Source organism: Syngnathoides biaculeatus, chromosome 2 (assembly GCF_019802595.1).
Source record: "Syngnathoides biaculeatus isolate LvHL_M chromosome 2, ASM1980259v1, whole genome shotgun sequence".
In the NCBI taxonomy this organism is placed as follows: domain Eukaryota; kingdom Metazoa; phylum Chordata; class Actinopteri; order Syngnathiformes; family Syngnathidae; genus Syngnathoides; species Syngnathoides biaculeatus.
The window spans coordinates 38,222,012-38,237,842 of NC_084641.1; the positions used below are offsets into that span (position 1 = coordinate 38,222,012).

General features: G+C 44.5%; 1 protein-coding gene across 1 annotated transcript; it reads left to right on the forward strand.

Annotated features, from left to right (window-relative positions):
- The first annotated feature begins 902 nt into the window (after nucleotides 1–902).
- On the forward strand, nucleotides 903–15,715 carry LOC133491733 (A disintegrin and metalloproteinase with thrombospondin motifs 5). Its single transcript, XM_061803282.1, has 8 exons — nucleotides 903–2,311; nucleotides 10,303–10,435; nucleotides 10,631–10,798; nucleotides 11,004–11,287; nucleotides 11,380–11,563; nucleotides 11,646–11,821; nucleotides 11,895–12,070; nucleotides 13,102–15,715. The coding sequence occupies exons 1-8, from the start codon at nucleotides 1,208–1,210 to the stop codon at nucleotides 13,772–13,774; spliced, it is 2,898 nt and encodes a 965-aa protein (XP_061659266.1). The 5' UTR covers nucleotides 903–1,207; the 3' UTR covers nucleotides 13,775–15,715.
- The last annotated feature ends 116 nt before the right edge of the window (nucleotides 15,716–15,831 follow it).

A 15,831-nucleotide genomic window follows, 5' to 3' on the forward strand; every position in this document is an offset into this window, starting at 1 on the left:
AAGACTTGCAGTGGCAATGTGTAGATTTCCATGTTTGGCTCTCCTTCACATTCTTCCATCATACGCCCACTCCCCTGGCATTTCACCTTTCAGTCAGACACGGGGTCTTCTTATGAGAACCTGACCTGCGTGGGCTCTCATCACTTGACAACACACTGGTAACCTAATATGGCCACTCCAGGCTGTGATGCGCCCAGGGGGGCCTCCCTCTTTAGGGTGCAAACTTCCATTGGTGACTCAGCAAATGAGCAGTGCCACAGATCCTTGAAAGGAGACGTCTAACGTGAAATTCACTTTTTGACTGCATTAAATTGGGGGGGGGGGTGAATTCTTTCTCCTTTAAGATGCCTAAGAAAGACCACTCTCCGTTTTGGTGAGGCATGAAGAATGTGGTCAATGCTGTTTGAGCACAACACATCCATTTCCCTCATCCACCGTCACACACCAAGACACACCTGTTTAGTCACCACCGACTGCTTTGGTCTCTCTTTCCTCTCTGACCTGGGCATGCGCCACTAACATCTGGCGCGGGAACAACAACTTTTTTTTTTTTTTTAAATTCCTGGAACAACCATAAATTATCTATCTCTGTCTAGTTTTCTGAAACTCACCACATAATCCACTTAGAAGAAGCTGAATTATTCAAATTGTCCAACCGCATAAGGCTAAAAATATCAGGGACATTTTTGTTGAGTTGAGTTCAAGTGTTGAGAGGCGTCTCTTTTGCTCTGTGTTTAGCGATGCGATTACCACCCTAAAACAGATGGTGCAAACATGTATTCATCGCTTAGCAATTTGTCATGTAATGTGGAGGATGTCTGTTTGGCTGCTGTGGACTTCGAGTCGACCAGAGCGAGTTTTTTTTTTCCTTGCCTGTTTTGAAGAAAAGAGAGCGAAGGGGGTGGAGTAGAGGAGTGGTGATGGAGCGTAAAGGGGGCAGGACTTTTCCGCGCCGGGTCCTATTAAGCGCTAACTTTGTGATTTTGTTCTCCAAGTTCAGCCCAGCCTGCACACAGTTTGTCTGCACTCGGCTTTTCCCTGCCATCCTTGCTCCTCTCAATGCTTTTGTCGCCGCTCTTTAACAGGACATGGAAGGATGCGCTTTTTGGTCCAACAAATAAGCTGCCTCCGCAGCTCGTCCGGGCTTCGTTGGTTTGGGATTCAGACGGAGTATAGCGTGTAAATGCTGGACTGCGTGGAATGAACCATGGCGAAGCTCTTTGGTGCTGCGGCCGGTGGCGTGCTTTGGTTCCGTATTCTGTTGTTCTGTGTGCTGCTGGAATTGGAGCCCGGTGCCGCCGCTGTCTCCATTTTCCAGGGTTTCTATCTCCCACCTGCGAACGGTTCGCAGGTCGCAGCAGCCAGGAGGACGGATGGGGTCGTTCGGACCGTTGACCGGATTTACAACGGAGGCGGGAGGGCTGGATACCTCGTCTACTTGGATGGGAGTCGCTTTCAGCTAGACATGGAACGCGATGAGTCAGTTCTCTCGCATCACTTCAGCCCAAAGTACGTCTCCGCTATGATGGGTAGCAGCTCCGAGTCTTTGCAGAGGGACTGCATTTACCGCGGGACGGTCAACACCAACCCGGAGTCCTTGGCCGTCTTGAACCTCTGCGGCGGAGGTCTGGAAGGCTTCTTCGCAGTGCACGGCGTGCGGTACACCGTTACGCCCATCGTCCGCGCCAAGGGACACGAGCACGACGCGCGCGCTCTGCAGGACAAGGACGCCGAAGACGCCCTCCACGTGTTTATGCGTGAGAACTTCGTTTTTGAAGCTGCGCGCGACGGTCACAAGAGCTGTGGGACGCGCGACGGACGCAGAGGGCGCAGGCACGCGGCTGGGAAGAGTCGGCGCAAAAGGCGCGGGGGGGCAACGAGGCCGGACAGACGGAGGCTGTACGTGAATGGCCCGGGCGCGCACGGGCGGGGATGGTGGAGCCGCTTCCTTGGAAGTGCAGCTGCGGACTACCACATGCGGCGCAAGAGGTCGGTCTCCCGCGCGAGACACGTCGAGCTGCTTTTGGTCGCGGACGAGACTATGACTAAGAAGTACGGCAAGGACTTAAACCACTATCTCCTCACGGTTGCCACTATTGCGTCCAAACTGTACGGGCACGCCAGCATCGAGAACCCCATCCGGCTGTCTGTGGTCAAAGTAACCGTGGTCACCGATAAAGACAAAGGGCTCGAAGTGTCCAAGAACGCGGCGGCCACTCTCAAGAGCTTTTGCAAGTGGCAGAACCAGCAAAATCCGCTAGACGACCACCACCACCACCACCACGACGCCGCCATCCTCTTCACTCGGCAGGTAAACAAACTTCCTTCCTTCCTTTCCCGCGGCGCCGGGCCGCTTGTCCTCCTTCTCCGCATGGCAGTTTAGCGCCCAGGTGCGATGCCAAGGCAACCGAGTGACGCCGTCGCTTGTTTTGATTTGGATGGCAAGCAATGGGATGACATACAGTTCATTTAAGTGCCACAGACACGGAGACCAAGGCGAGTTGTACTGTTGGCTATGTCGGATATTTATTTATTCAATTTATTTGTTGCGCTTAACACGTGGAGCATCTGGAAACCAGTCGTAAAAACTGCATTTCCCTGGCTGCTGTTTTTCTAGGCAGTCTCTTCTGTCTCCAGCTCACCCTCGCAGGCCCCTGACAGCCTTCAAGCCTCAGAGGCTGGGACCTGAGTCCTTTGCTCGCATTTTGCAGGCCACTTCTTCCCAGGAATTTTGAAATTAGTCGCAGGATGCAATAAAAAAAAAAAATATTGAAAAAAATCCATTGCAACTTAATAAGGTAGTCTCTCCCTGACTTGTTTTATCCTCCCATCTCTCCAGTCTGCTTTTTTTTTCCTGGTTACTTTTCAGCATGTCAGCCGAGGCAGTCAGAAAAACAAACAGGCTGTACGGAGACCACACTAATTTAGCCTTTCTTTCACCCAGCTTCTCCCTGTTTTATTTCAACCTTCCTCCTTCCCTGCTGCCTGAACCACAGCCAAAATTTTCTGCTTTTGAAGCAAGCATCCGGAGCTGTGAGTGTGTATTACTTTGGATATCCAAACGGTACACGTCTTGGGTTGGTGATGTCATTCATTGCCACAGAGTCCCCAGTCCCTGCGTGCCAACCACCTACAAACGTTGAGACTCCACCTGTTTGGGCAAGCTCTCAGAGAAGACTGGTGCCTTCAGGTGGCATGAAAAAAAAATGAAATTATGCCTCAAAGGCAACTTCTGGGGTTAAGAGCAAAGAATCAAGCCAGATGAGAATTCAAAACAAACATGATGGCCTTTGTATAAGTATTATTAGAGCAACTCTGAAAATAAATGAAAATATACCATGAGAATGAACAACAATAGAATTGTATTTTTTCGAGAAAAACGTAAGTTTTTGAGATTTTATTTTATTTTTTATATTAAAGCTATCATTTTCTGAATTAAATGAATCGCTGATCATCATTAGATTATTATCATGATCTGTGTGGAACTGATTCTTCTGCAGAAAGAGCAACACAGATTTGGGTTTCAACTTCCAACAGGAGGTGACTACATCAGCCAATGTTCCCTCGAATTGCAATAGCAATAACGTACAACTTCATTTTATCATACAAGTCCAAATGCCATAAAGTATTAAGCCCCCTGATGTTGTCCAGTCAGCCAGCGACGGCATGTTCATTAGAATTCCACTGCCTTGGGAGCCAAAACCTTGTCCAACATTCTCACTGTTTCCTGTGAAAATAGGAAAGTAGAACTTGTCCAGAAGCTCCCTCGACATTGCTCATCCTTACACAGGAAACAAACAATCCCGGCCTCGCCTGTATGGGGCTTACATGTTCTCCCCATGCCTGCGATAGTTTTTTCCGGGCACTCTGGTTTCTTCCCACATCCCAAAAACATGCAAAATTAATTGGACACTCTAAATTGCCCATTCAGTGTGATTGCGAGTGCAGCTGTTTGACTCGATGTGCCCTGCGATTAGCTGGCAACCAGTTCAGGGTTTACCCTGCCTCCTGCCTGTTGACAGCTGGGATAGACTCCAGTAATCCTGCGACCCTCATGAGGATAAGCGGCTAAGAAAATGGATGTATATATATATATATATATATATATATATATATATATATATAATTGGTGAAAACCTTTTTTTTTGTTCATTTATTTGCTTTTTTGTATACTGCAGGCATTTGGGTTTCAGATCAAAAGACAAAAAGACAAATATGATAAAAGGTTCATATTCCAGTTTTTATTTCATGGTATTTATGTCTAGATGTGTGACACAACTTGGGACAGTGCACCTTTTCTTGAAGCTTCCTATTTTTAAGGTGTCAAAAATTTTGGAAAAGACATTATTAAAGATGAAGTCACTGATAGTGTAGTGGTACACTTTCTTGGCTTTGGTGTGGGCAGTGTGGGATCAATTCCCACTTAATGATGGCGTTGATTTGTGGTCTGCGACTAACTAGCAACCAGATCAGGGTGTAGTCCGTCTTTTGCTCAAAGTTATATGGGCTAGCCTCCAGCAATCCCACAATCCTCGTGAGGATATGTGGGTTGGCAGGTTGACATGGACATTTACAAAAAACATCTGCAGAATTGAAGATGAAGGAATGAAAGTGAATAACAATGGCATAACCCTTAATTGCAAAAACTGCATCAAGCCAAGCCATTCCATTCCATTCCAGAAACAGCCATGCAACCTCAAGTCATAACATTACTACAAGGATGAGCTTTTGTGTGTTTCTGGAGAACCTTAAGCAGATCCTTTAGGTCCTGTGCAATTTTGTTGTTTTTATATGCAATGACAACAAAACAAAAACTTTAAACTTTCTTTCCCCATACATTGGAGTACATCACTTTGGTTGAGGTTAATCTTGGTCTCCTGAGTTCAGAAAACTTTGTTCCAAAACTTTTGGGGCTCATCCCTGTACTTCTTTGCTAAATCCAATCTGGTCTTCTGATTCTTTTTTTATCATGAGTGGTATGTATCTTATGGTACAGCCTGTAAACTTCTCTCAAAGTCTTTTTCGAACCATAGATTGTGATACCTTCACCCCTGCCCTGTGGAGATTGCCAGTAATGTCACTGACTGTAGTCTTTGGCTGTTTCTTCACAGCTCTCACAATGTTTCTGTCATCAACTGCTGTCAATCCAGTTTCCTCCCACATCCCAAAAAACATGCATTAATGGAGAATAGAAATTGCCCCTAGGTGTGATTGTGAGTGTGACTGTTGTCTGTCTCCATGTGCCCTGTGATTGGCTGGCAACCAGTCCAGGGTGTACCCTGCTTGCTGCCCATTGACAGCTAGGATAGGCTCCAGCACTCCCGCAACCCTTGTGAGGATAAGCGGTATATGTGTGTGTGTGTGTGTGTGTGTGTGTGTGTGTGTGTGTGTGTGTGTGTATATATATATATATATATATATATATATATATATATACACTGTATACATATGTATAAATATATATGTGTGTGTTTTTTCTTATAGTATTGGAAAAAAATATTGAGATTTTTTTTCCTTAAACCTGCAATACCTGTTCATCTATCCTTCCATTGTCCAAGTCGCTTATCCTCACATGGGTCATGGGAGCGCCGGAGCCTATCACAGCTAACATCGGCCAAAAGCCAGACTGCACATTCAACTGGTGTTCCAGTCATTCAGCGGGCACATATCAAGACCCATCACTGAGCAGGAAGTGATGCGACACTGCCCGCATATACTGTAAGTGAGGAGTGTGTAGCACGACAGCATCAGTGACTCTTCGCAATACATTTTACAAAGTGAATTATACAGGATCAGTGTTGGGAAAGTTTATTTTTAACACAATCTACTTAAAACTACTACAAAGTCCAGTTCATCATTCCAAAACTGAAGTAGTTCAGTTCAAAGTTAATTATTCAAATTGTTGAACTAAGGTCACCGGTCCAAATATTACCTTCAGAAAAATGCCATTTCGTTTTCCCATTGCTTTCACCCTACAAGATCAAAAATATGAGGAAAACCTATTGCTTCAATAGTGCTTTTTAAAATGAAGAATTAAAACAAAAACAGGGCATTTGTCCTTAATGTGCAAAAAAAAAAAAAAGCACACAAAACAGTACAAAAGGAACTATGGTGAAAGGACATTTGCATTCATTGAAGCACTGGTTGACTACATTAACAAAGTCATATCTCTGTTCTTATATTGCAAAACAAAATCAATTCCATATTATCACAGCACATTGTTTTAAAAAAAAGCTTTCTGATGCAAATAATAATTTTCCTTGTAATCCCATTTATGTACAGTTCTCAGGGCCAACGCTTGAATCCCAGCCCCTCCTGTGTGGAGTTTGCATGTTTTCCCCGTGCCTGCGAGGGTTTTCTCCCGAGACTCCGGTTTTCTCTCACAAAACATGGAACATTAATTGGACAGTCTAAAATGCCCCTTAGGTGAGATTGATTGTTGTCTGTCTCTACGTGTCCTGCGATTGGGTGGCATCCAGTTCAGGGTGTTCCTCGCCTCCAGCCCGAAGATCGCTGCGTTAGGCTCCAGCACTCTCGCCACCGTTGTGAGAATAAGATCGGCTCAGAAAATGGATGGATTACAAATTCTTCTGTAGATTCATTCTAAGGTGCATAATCAGAAGTACAATCTGCTAATTTCTTTGAATCTTTTGGCCATGTCCAAACACGTTCCTCTTCTGGTCACTTTTAACTTTACAGTTGAATCTCTGTGTCTTAAATTACTCTATTGCGGATGTTACGTGCATTGCAATGACGATGTAAGGACAAAAGATTGTGCATCTCTTATCTATATTTTTCTCTACACTTTCATCTGGAAAATATGCAACTTTTTTTCCAAAATGGTGTGTTTTGTAAGATGATTATGTTCTTTTTCTTTTCAATGTGACGCTAATACACCTTGAGGATTTGCTCTTTTATCCTTCCGAAATAGATTACAATGCCAAAACATTGGATTTACCTCATTGGTCAGTCTGGCCCATGTATGGATGTAAAATCGTTTCCAAACATTTAATAGTGTACACACTTCACTAGAACCTTTTCACATTCTTTATTACTAAACCCAAAGAAGCATATGAACCCTTTCCTCCTCTGAAACTCAGGAAACTGTTATGTTATGTTATTATCGTCTGCATGTCTTTCAGACAAATTAGTGTAATGGCTCCTCTTTCATGACCCCATTTTTGGGTCACGCTCTTAATAAGCCCATAAAAGCTGCCACCAGTTCGCTTTAATGCTGACCCCTGACCTCGTTGGCTCTAAAAGCCCAATCGTCAGGATTCTTGGCTGTGACTGAGGATGAAAATTGCTGTCAGTTGAACCTGTCAATCAACATGATGGGCAAACCTGCAGATCTAAACGCTGCAGGAAAGCAGTGAGTGGAAGAGGAATGCGCAAGCACAAGGTTACAATTTCCCTTGAAAGAGCACTGCCAGGAATGAACTGTATTTGGGTCAGCTGTCTTGTACGCAGCTGCATCGGGAGTGAAAAAAGAGATCAAACAAATTCCGCGTCTGAGACAGCAGTATTTGAACTATTTCTCCATAATCCCTCTCTGGCCATTTCATTGTCCTTTCAATTTTGGCAGCAGTGTGAAAGCATATATTTTCAATTGAGTTTTTTCAATGACTTTGTCAAAAATAGAGGCTGAGTTCACATGTGGAACAAATACAATAATATCATATCAGGAATCAGGAGAGTGCATTAGGCATTGATACATCAGCCTCGCAGTTCAAAGATTTCTGTTTAATCTGAGCTCCGCCCTACCTGAGGATAATTTGCACATTCTCTGCATTTTAAAAACATGGACGTTAGGCTCATTGAGCAGTCTAAATTGTGTGAATATGTTTGCAACTGGCTGTTTATTTGTACGCTGTGATTATCCAGTGACCAGTTGTGGGTCAGCTGGGAAAGGCTTCAACTGCCTGGCCTCGCTAATTAGAATGAAACTGGATAGATGACGATCACATCAGTGAGTGCAAACCCTGCTGAGCAGAACAACTGTGGCCATTGTGGCTGAGAAGTTGTAACAGACCACTGCTGTGTGATGCCACCCCTCAACTGAGGTCAATGTGACCCCAGTTGCCAACGCTCCAACCACAATGAAAATGTCTTGACTTCAAAGACCACTAAATTTAGGACGTGCAGTAATTGGGATCAACCGTGGCGTGCCAGTGAATGCCAAATGGCTGTGTTATGGGATGCCCAGGGCGCATACCGATCTGTAAATGGATCTGCTGACTTTGACTGGATAGTTATGTAATTTAACCTTTTTCATGGAATTTACACGTGCGGCCGCAAACCCTCCCTTTTCTGTCCAGTTGTCATACCCTCACCCCACTACCTTCATAAGTTTTTGTCTACACCACGGTGTACATTTCCCAGCTCTCGCTGTATTTGTTTTAGCTGTTCTTGATATTTCACACATTATCCTTCTTCTGGCATCTGTTGACAACCTGCACACAGTCCCTGGAGCCCAAAGTCTCGACCTTGGACAGCAGGTACACCACATAGGACTCCCCCTCAGCTCACGGTGATGCATCAGTGATTTTTTTCCCACTACTATTCTTTCAAAAGATCATATAGTCTCCATAACCAAGCTCATCCTTATATCCATCCATCCATTATCTAAGACGCTAAGTCTCACAAGGGTTGCAGACATACTGGAGGCATATCCCAGCTATCTTTGGGCATGAGGCGGGATACGACCTGAACTTGTTGCCAGCCAATCACAGGTCACATAGAAACAAACAGCCATTCTGAAATTCACACCTGCATGCATGTTTTTGAGATGTAGGAGGAAACCCAGACTGGCACGGAGAGAACATGCAAACTTCACACAGGCAAGGCTGGGATTTGAACCCCAGTCCTCAGAACGGTGAGGCAGACGTGCTAACCATTCATGCACCATCTCACCCACGTTAATATATAGTAAATAGTTCAGTGAAGTGGTTAATGGTTACTGATGGCAAAGGAAACCTACTTCGCCACAATGAATTCCAATACATTTAAATAAGAAGTAATTTGGTGTGCGGACCTAAAAGATTTAAATTCAGCTTTAGCCAGGGTCTCCACTCTATTGATTTTTTTTCTAGGGTTGATGTAGTCATTAGATCAGATGTGGAGTGTTTTAGTGTAAGCTAAAGTAGGTTGCTCAGACTCTAAAGGTGTGTCTGATTGGCTGCTTGTTTAACTCAAATCATGGTTAAGACCAGTCATGGTATCATATGTTGGCACACAACCCCCAGATTGTCGCTTGATTTTAAGAATCCACGCTTCCACCTGTTCGCCTGTTATTTGTGCCAAAAGCTCCGTGACTTTATCCCCCGCCCCAGTTCTCCTCTTTAATTTCTGGCGTGGCTCCATCCTCATTCCAATGGTCAATTTCCTTTGATTTGCTTCTCTTTTATGACCATCATTTCTCCCTCCCCCTCCCTGATCTGTTTTGAAAGGCAAAATAACATTGGGAGTAAAAACAAGCAACGTTTCTATTTTTCTTCTTTTGAGTCATGCTTTGCTGTAAAAACACAAGCTTTCACAGCATCGTCTTGGATGGTTTCAGTGAAGAAATATACAAAGGTTATGGGGTGAAAGAGTGTAGCAAACTTTCTATACACTCCCACTGTTCAATTCAAAACAAACATTGTCCTTGTCTGCACAGAAAGACTGGAGAAAGCACTCAGTGGGTATAAGTTTCCCCTCATTGGACATGTGTGTATTCAGCAGTTAACTGGAAAACACACTTTCTTGCTGAAATGTGCAAGTTTATCCTGTTTGTTTCATGTAAGCACCTGTACTGTATTTATTCGCATGAGCAGGGGTGATGAACGCGTGTGCGTGTGCGTGTGCGTGCGTGTGCATGTCTGTGTGTGTGCGTGTGTGCGCCCGCAGTGGTCCCACCCATTCATGGGCGTGTGAGAGCATAACACAAGGCAATTTGTTCCTAACTGGTCCACCCGGAACAGGTAAACAGCCTTCCCGTAGAGCCTAGCAGGCCCGTCACAACAACTTCCCGTGATGGTTTGTTTTTTTCACGGGAAGACCCACTTTTTTTTTTCTTCACATGCAGAGATGTTTGTGTTCACACGTGCCATCTGCTCTCTGACATAATGGGAGAGTTGATCAATTGATAACTGCATTCGGCAAACAGTAGCAAGACAGCCTGAGGCCTCGTCTGCATGGTTGTGAGAACCAATGTCATGTAATTACTGTGGGTTTGGCAAATGATGATAAAAGATACATTAAAGGGACAATAAATATCAAGTCCTTGAATTGCTTTCAAATCACTGGATTACATCTGTGCAGGACCTCTGCGGCCATCACTCCTGTGACACTCTGGGAATGGCAGACGTTGGCACTATCTGCTCACCTGAAAGAAGCTGTGCTGTCATTGAGGATGATGGGCTTCACGCTGCATTCACAGTGGCGCACGAGATCGGTAAGCATGGATACACTCGTTAAGACAAACAGAGATACAGACAAGTTTGGGCTGGCTCATCTGTCAGCACATCTGTGGTTGTTGATTACCTGTGTTTTCTTTTCTCATTCTTGTTGCATGTGCAAACCTGCGGCATCATTTCTCACCTACATTGACCGTACGTAACATTTCAATTCCTTCCCTCGGCTGCCTCAGGCCATTTGCTCGGTTTGTCCCATGACGACTCCAAATTCTGTGAAGAGCGTTTTGGCGTGAACAGCGACAAGAGGTTGATGTCCTCCATCCTCACCTCAATTGATGCATCCAAACCTTGGAGCCGCTGTACGTCGGCCACCATCACAGACTTCTTTGACGATGGCAATGGTGAGGTTTTTTAAGCATTTTCTTTCATGTACTTCCACAGTATCTATCACTGAGCAAAGAATGTATTTGCGGCACAGTCAAAGATCATACTGTATGTAACCTTCTTCACCATGGCTATAAAATATAGTGTGAAGATATTGTGAAAAGAAAAGTAAAGTAATGAACCGCCAACATCATCTTATACTTGCCACTGTCCCTGTTGCAGCCGAGTGTCTTCTCGACACCCCCCGTCAACCTCTATTGGGTCCCGAAGAGCTCCCGGGGCAGAGCTATGATGCCGTACGCCAGTGCCGGCTGGCTTTTGGGCCAGAATACACCGTATGCCCTGGTATGGACGTGTGCGCCCGGCTGTGGTGTGCAGTTATTCGCCAGGGACAGATGGTGTGTCTGACCAAGAAGTTGCCAGCTGTGGAAGGAACACCCTGCGGAAAGGGGCGAATCTGCCTGCAGGGGAAGTGTGTGGACAAAACCCGTAAGAGACATTACTCGGTAGGCAGAGACCGCATTTCAAACTTTCTGCTTTCTTGGGAAGCATAAAATCTTGATGTGACTGACCCTTCCCTTTCTCCACTGTGCTCCAGTCATCAAACCATGGCAGCTGGAGCTCCTGGGGGTCTTGGGGGTCTTGCACTCGAACGTGTGGTGGTGGAGTCGAATTCGCCCAGCGGCTATGCAACAACCCCCCACCACGGAACAATGGGCGTTACTGCACTGGGAAGAGAGTCATCTTCCGGTCTTGCAATGTTGCCCCATGCCCACCATTGAGTGAGTACAGAATCATGCATTCGAATGGGATGTACGTAAAAACAATACATTACAAAATGTTTCTTTCCACCGTTCCCTCTAGATAAGAGTTTCCGACAGGAGCAATGTGCGTTACGAAACGGCCCACAGACAGATCCTAAAGGCGTAAAAACATTTGTTGAGTGGGTGCCCAAATATGCTGGGATTCTTCCTAAAGACGTGTGCAAACTCACCTGCAGAGCGAAAGGAACTGGCTACTATGTGGTATTCTCGCACAGGGTGAGCTATTGGCAAAAAAAAAAACATTTCAGTGAAACAGCATTTTTAGGTTAAATAAACTCTTTGTTTTCAGGTAATAGACGGGACCGAATGTCGTCCTTACAGCAGCTCGGTGTGCGTGAAGGGGAAGTGTGTGCGAACAGGCTGTGATGGCATCATAGGCTCCAAGCTTCAGTTTGACAAGTGTGGTATATGCGGAGGTGACAGCACAGGATGCATACGGGTTGTCGGCAACTTCACCAAGAAAAGGTAAAAACAAAGGAAACTCTGTTGCCAAACTCAGGACAAAAAAAGATCTGCTTTATTTATTCATAAATTTTGAGCCTCTCAAAATCACCATACAATTCAAAAGAAATCAAACTATTCAAACTAAACTAACTAAAACGACTAACTATAAACGATATAAATAACAAAACGTCAATTACAATGACAAATGTTATGGGAAACATCAATGTGAATATACAGTCCAAAATATGTGTGCCTTGGGTTTGGATTTGAAGACGGGTAATGGGTCTATGTTTCAGAGGTCAGATAGTAAGGAGTTGCTAAGTTGCTAAGATGTATGCGTCTGTGGGTGTGGGGGTGGGGGGCAAAAATGACATTGAGATGGAGGGAGGACAAAAATCTGAGACAGCGGGTGGGTATGGCATCCTGCAAGGAGATCAGCAAGATATACCAGGGTATACCTGAGCGAGGTCATTTATGGTCTTGAAGGTGCAGATCAGTATTTTATACTGGAATTCGGTATTGGACAGGGATCCATTGGAGATGTTGCAGGGCTGGAGTGAGGAGGTGAGTGGAGATGGGGGGAGGGGGTTGCTCCTGGAGAGTTCTGGAGAGGCTGTAGTTTTTGTAGTGACTTGTGGGGGAGAGCAAACAGACGAGAGTTGCAGTAATCCAAGTGGGAAGTGACGAGGCTATGAGCAAGGACAGCAGCAATGCGAGGGGTGGGGGTTGAACGAAGCCGATTGATGTTTTGTAAGTGAAAGTATGCAGACTGGGTGATGTTACGTGTGCTCTGGAAGGACAGTGTGCTGTCCGTGTACATGTTTTTATAGAGCAGATTTGTGACTACAGTACAGTATAAAGTCATTCAAGTCAACAGAAGAAGCATATCTGCCGGCTGACCACTAATGTTTCATATACATTTTCCAAAGAGGCATGAAAAAGCAACAGTTATCTGTTGGTTATGTTTATATCACCACTAAGACTATCGTTAGTATTGTTATTTCCACATCCTGCTTGGCTAACCAAATCTTTACTTTCACCACGACCAACAGTAAGGGCTACACAGATGTAGTGAAGATCCCTGTAGGCTCCACGCACATAAAGGTTCGTCAGCACAAGGCAAAAGACCAGACCCGTTTCACCGCCTACCTTGCTCTCCGGAGACCCAATGGGGACTACCTCCTCAATGGCAAATTCATGATCTCCACCTCCGAGAGCCTCATCCCGCTCAACGGCTCTCTGCTTAACTACAGTGGCTGGAGTCAAAGGGATGAGTGGCTCCACAGCATGGGCCCTGGGGCCCTCCAAGAAGCTTTGGTAGTCCAGATCCTTGCCACAGATGCTAAAAAGCCACTGGATGTTCGTTACAGCTTCTTCGCACCCCGCCGGCCGACCCAGCAGCAGCAGCTTGTTCCCAATTTGAATTTGGCCCATTTGCAGGGCACTACAACTGTCACAATGAGAACCACCAGTAGTAGCTTGACTACATCTTCCCCCACTCCCACTATCCTGGTTCCTGTGCCAACAACAGCTATCAGTCTGTCTACACCACTCCACGGGCCTCAATGGGTGACAGGAGCATGGATGATCTGCTCCAGGACTTGTGACACTGGTTGGCAGAGCAGGACAGTCCAGTGTAAGGACCATGGCGGCAAACTGTCCAAGGGATGTTTGCTGAATTCTCGTCCCTCTGCTTTTAAACACTGTCTTGTTAGAAAGTGTTGAAATGACAGGAGGAGGGGGAATAGGTTTTGTAGGACGACAAAAGTTGACCAATAAAATGATCAAGTGCTGCGTGTTGGACTAGTCACCAATGAATTTAAGACCTTAAACCTTAATCAGGACTGTGAATGTTGGACCAAGTCTCACAGAGACTCTGCTTGAAGAATGTCTCAGAATCAGATTTGCAGAGCACAAGTTAAGCAACAACGTGTTTGTTTTGTAGTCAAGGATTTGTGTTGCATGTTACTGACTCAACTTTGTTTCAGCATCCAAATGTTGCTCGTCTTTTTGTCTTCAGTTTGTGTGTGTGTTTTGAGTCATACTGTATATCTTCCTAAATAAGGGAGAGATACGTCATTCGCCCTCCAGTTTATGTCATTGCTTTGATTGTCCAGCTATCAAGGGATTGGGGCAGATGCTGACCAACAATGGATGGGGAACCCCAGACATTCGGTGTTTAAATGGTGCTTTATGGTCTGTTATGCACAGTAATATACTGTAGTACAAAAGTTTATTAAAGTCGAGACTTGCTCAGGTTCTCTGAGTTCATTTGTTCTGCAGTAACTCAGAAGAATTTTCTTCCTTACGACACGAGCGTTGATTGCGCTAATCCCCTGCAGATTCTAAAGAACAGAACAGCGTTCTTTCAAAGTCAGCTGTTGGGGAGGGGCGGGGGGAGCATCCATGACTGTCCTTAAGATTCACTCTCATGGACATTAGAGACGGATCACTTATTCTGCTTCATTTTTGAAGTGTCTATGTGTGTGCATGTGTATGTGTGTCTGCTTACATGCATTGAAAGTGACAGAAAAATGCAAACAAAGACAAGACACTGGGAAATTTCCATTGGTGTGCACTCCCTTCAAGCAGGGTACACACATGCCAATAATTAGGCTGAATATGAGCATTTGAAGCCACTGCTAATAAAAATCAGTGCAAGGCTGATTGTTGGATTTCTCTGAAAGAAGAGTGATATGGTTCTATGTGTGGTGTGCTGTGGTGGTTTTCTCAATTACACCACACACAAGGAGGGCAGCTAGAGACACATGGTGATCTTTTCTTTTTCGTCATCATGTCATCACGTCATCTGGCATTATTAAAATTGTAAAAAAAAAAAAAAAAAAAAAAGATTTTCAAAGTCAGTATGTGTGTATCCTGCTTTACACTTTGCAATTTAACAACTCAATGTAAAGCTTCTTGGACAATAGATGATTTCAATGTATGTGTTAGTATTCAAAGCAAATTGCAGAGCCATATACACATTTGTACACCTCACTGAAACACACCGTGTTCCTTTGAGGAAAGCCCTTTCGCTGAACAGCAAAAACAGCACTGAGCTTGTAATTTATTGTTTGTACAACTACTATGTGTGAATAACAAAGCAACGAGATGAGGTTTATTTATTGCAGTAATTTTGTATCAGATTACTATTTAACATAGAACTATGCAGAATCCTCAGTGTAAGACTCTAGTGTTTCTTTTCTAGTCGTGTCATGTACATAAAATATCTATATTTAATTGCCTTGTTGTATGTCATTTTTGTTGTTGTTTTGCAATGCAAACACTTCACAAAACACTGTATAACAAAATTCAGAGTTTTTACCCAAAGAATATCATTTACCTTTCCCATGTACTCTACATCCAAGTATCCCCTTCATGTACTGTACTGAAATTTTGCATAGGGACGGGAAATGGACTTGAAAAGTAAATGGCAAAGATGAATATACAGGCACACAACAAACAACAATGTTGTATTTGTAATTTTTCAGTTTTTGATGTGAGTATATTTTTTGTGGAACAGTTGAGTAGCTGTAGAGCATTGGTCTCACAGTTCTCATGACCGGGGTTCAAATCCCGGCCCCACTTGTGTGGAGTTTGCATGTTCTCCCCGTGTCTGCGTGGGTTTTCTCTAGGCACTCCAGATTCCTCCCACATCCAAAAAAACATGTAATGTTAATTGGACACTCTAACTTGTCCCTAGGTTTGATTGTGAGTGTGACTGTTGTCTGTCTTTTTGTGTCCTGCGATTGGCAGTAAAACTGAACAACTATATGAGTTAT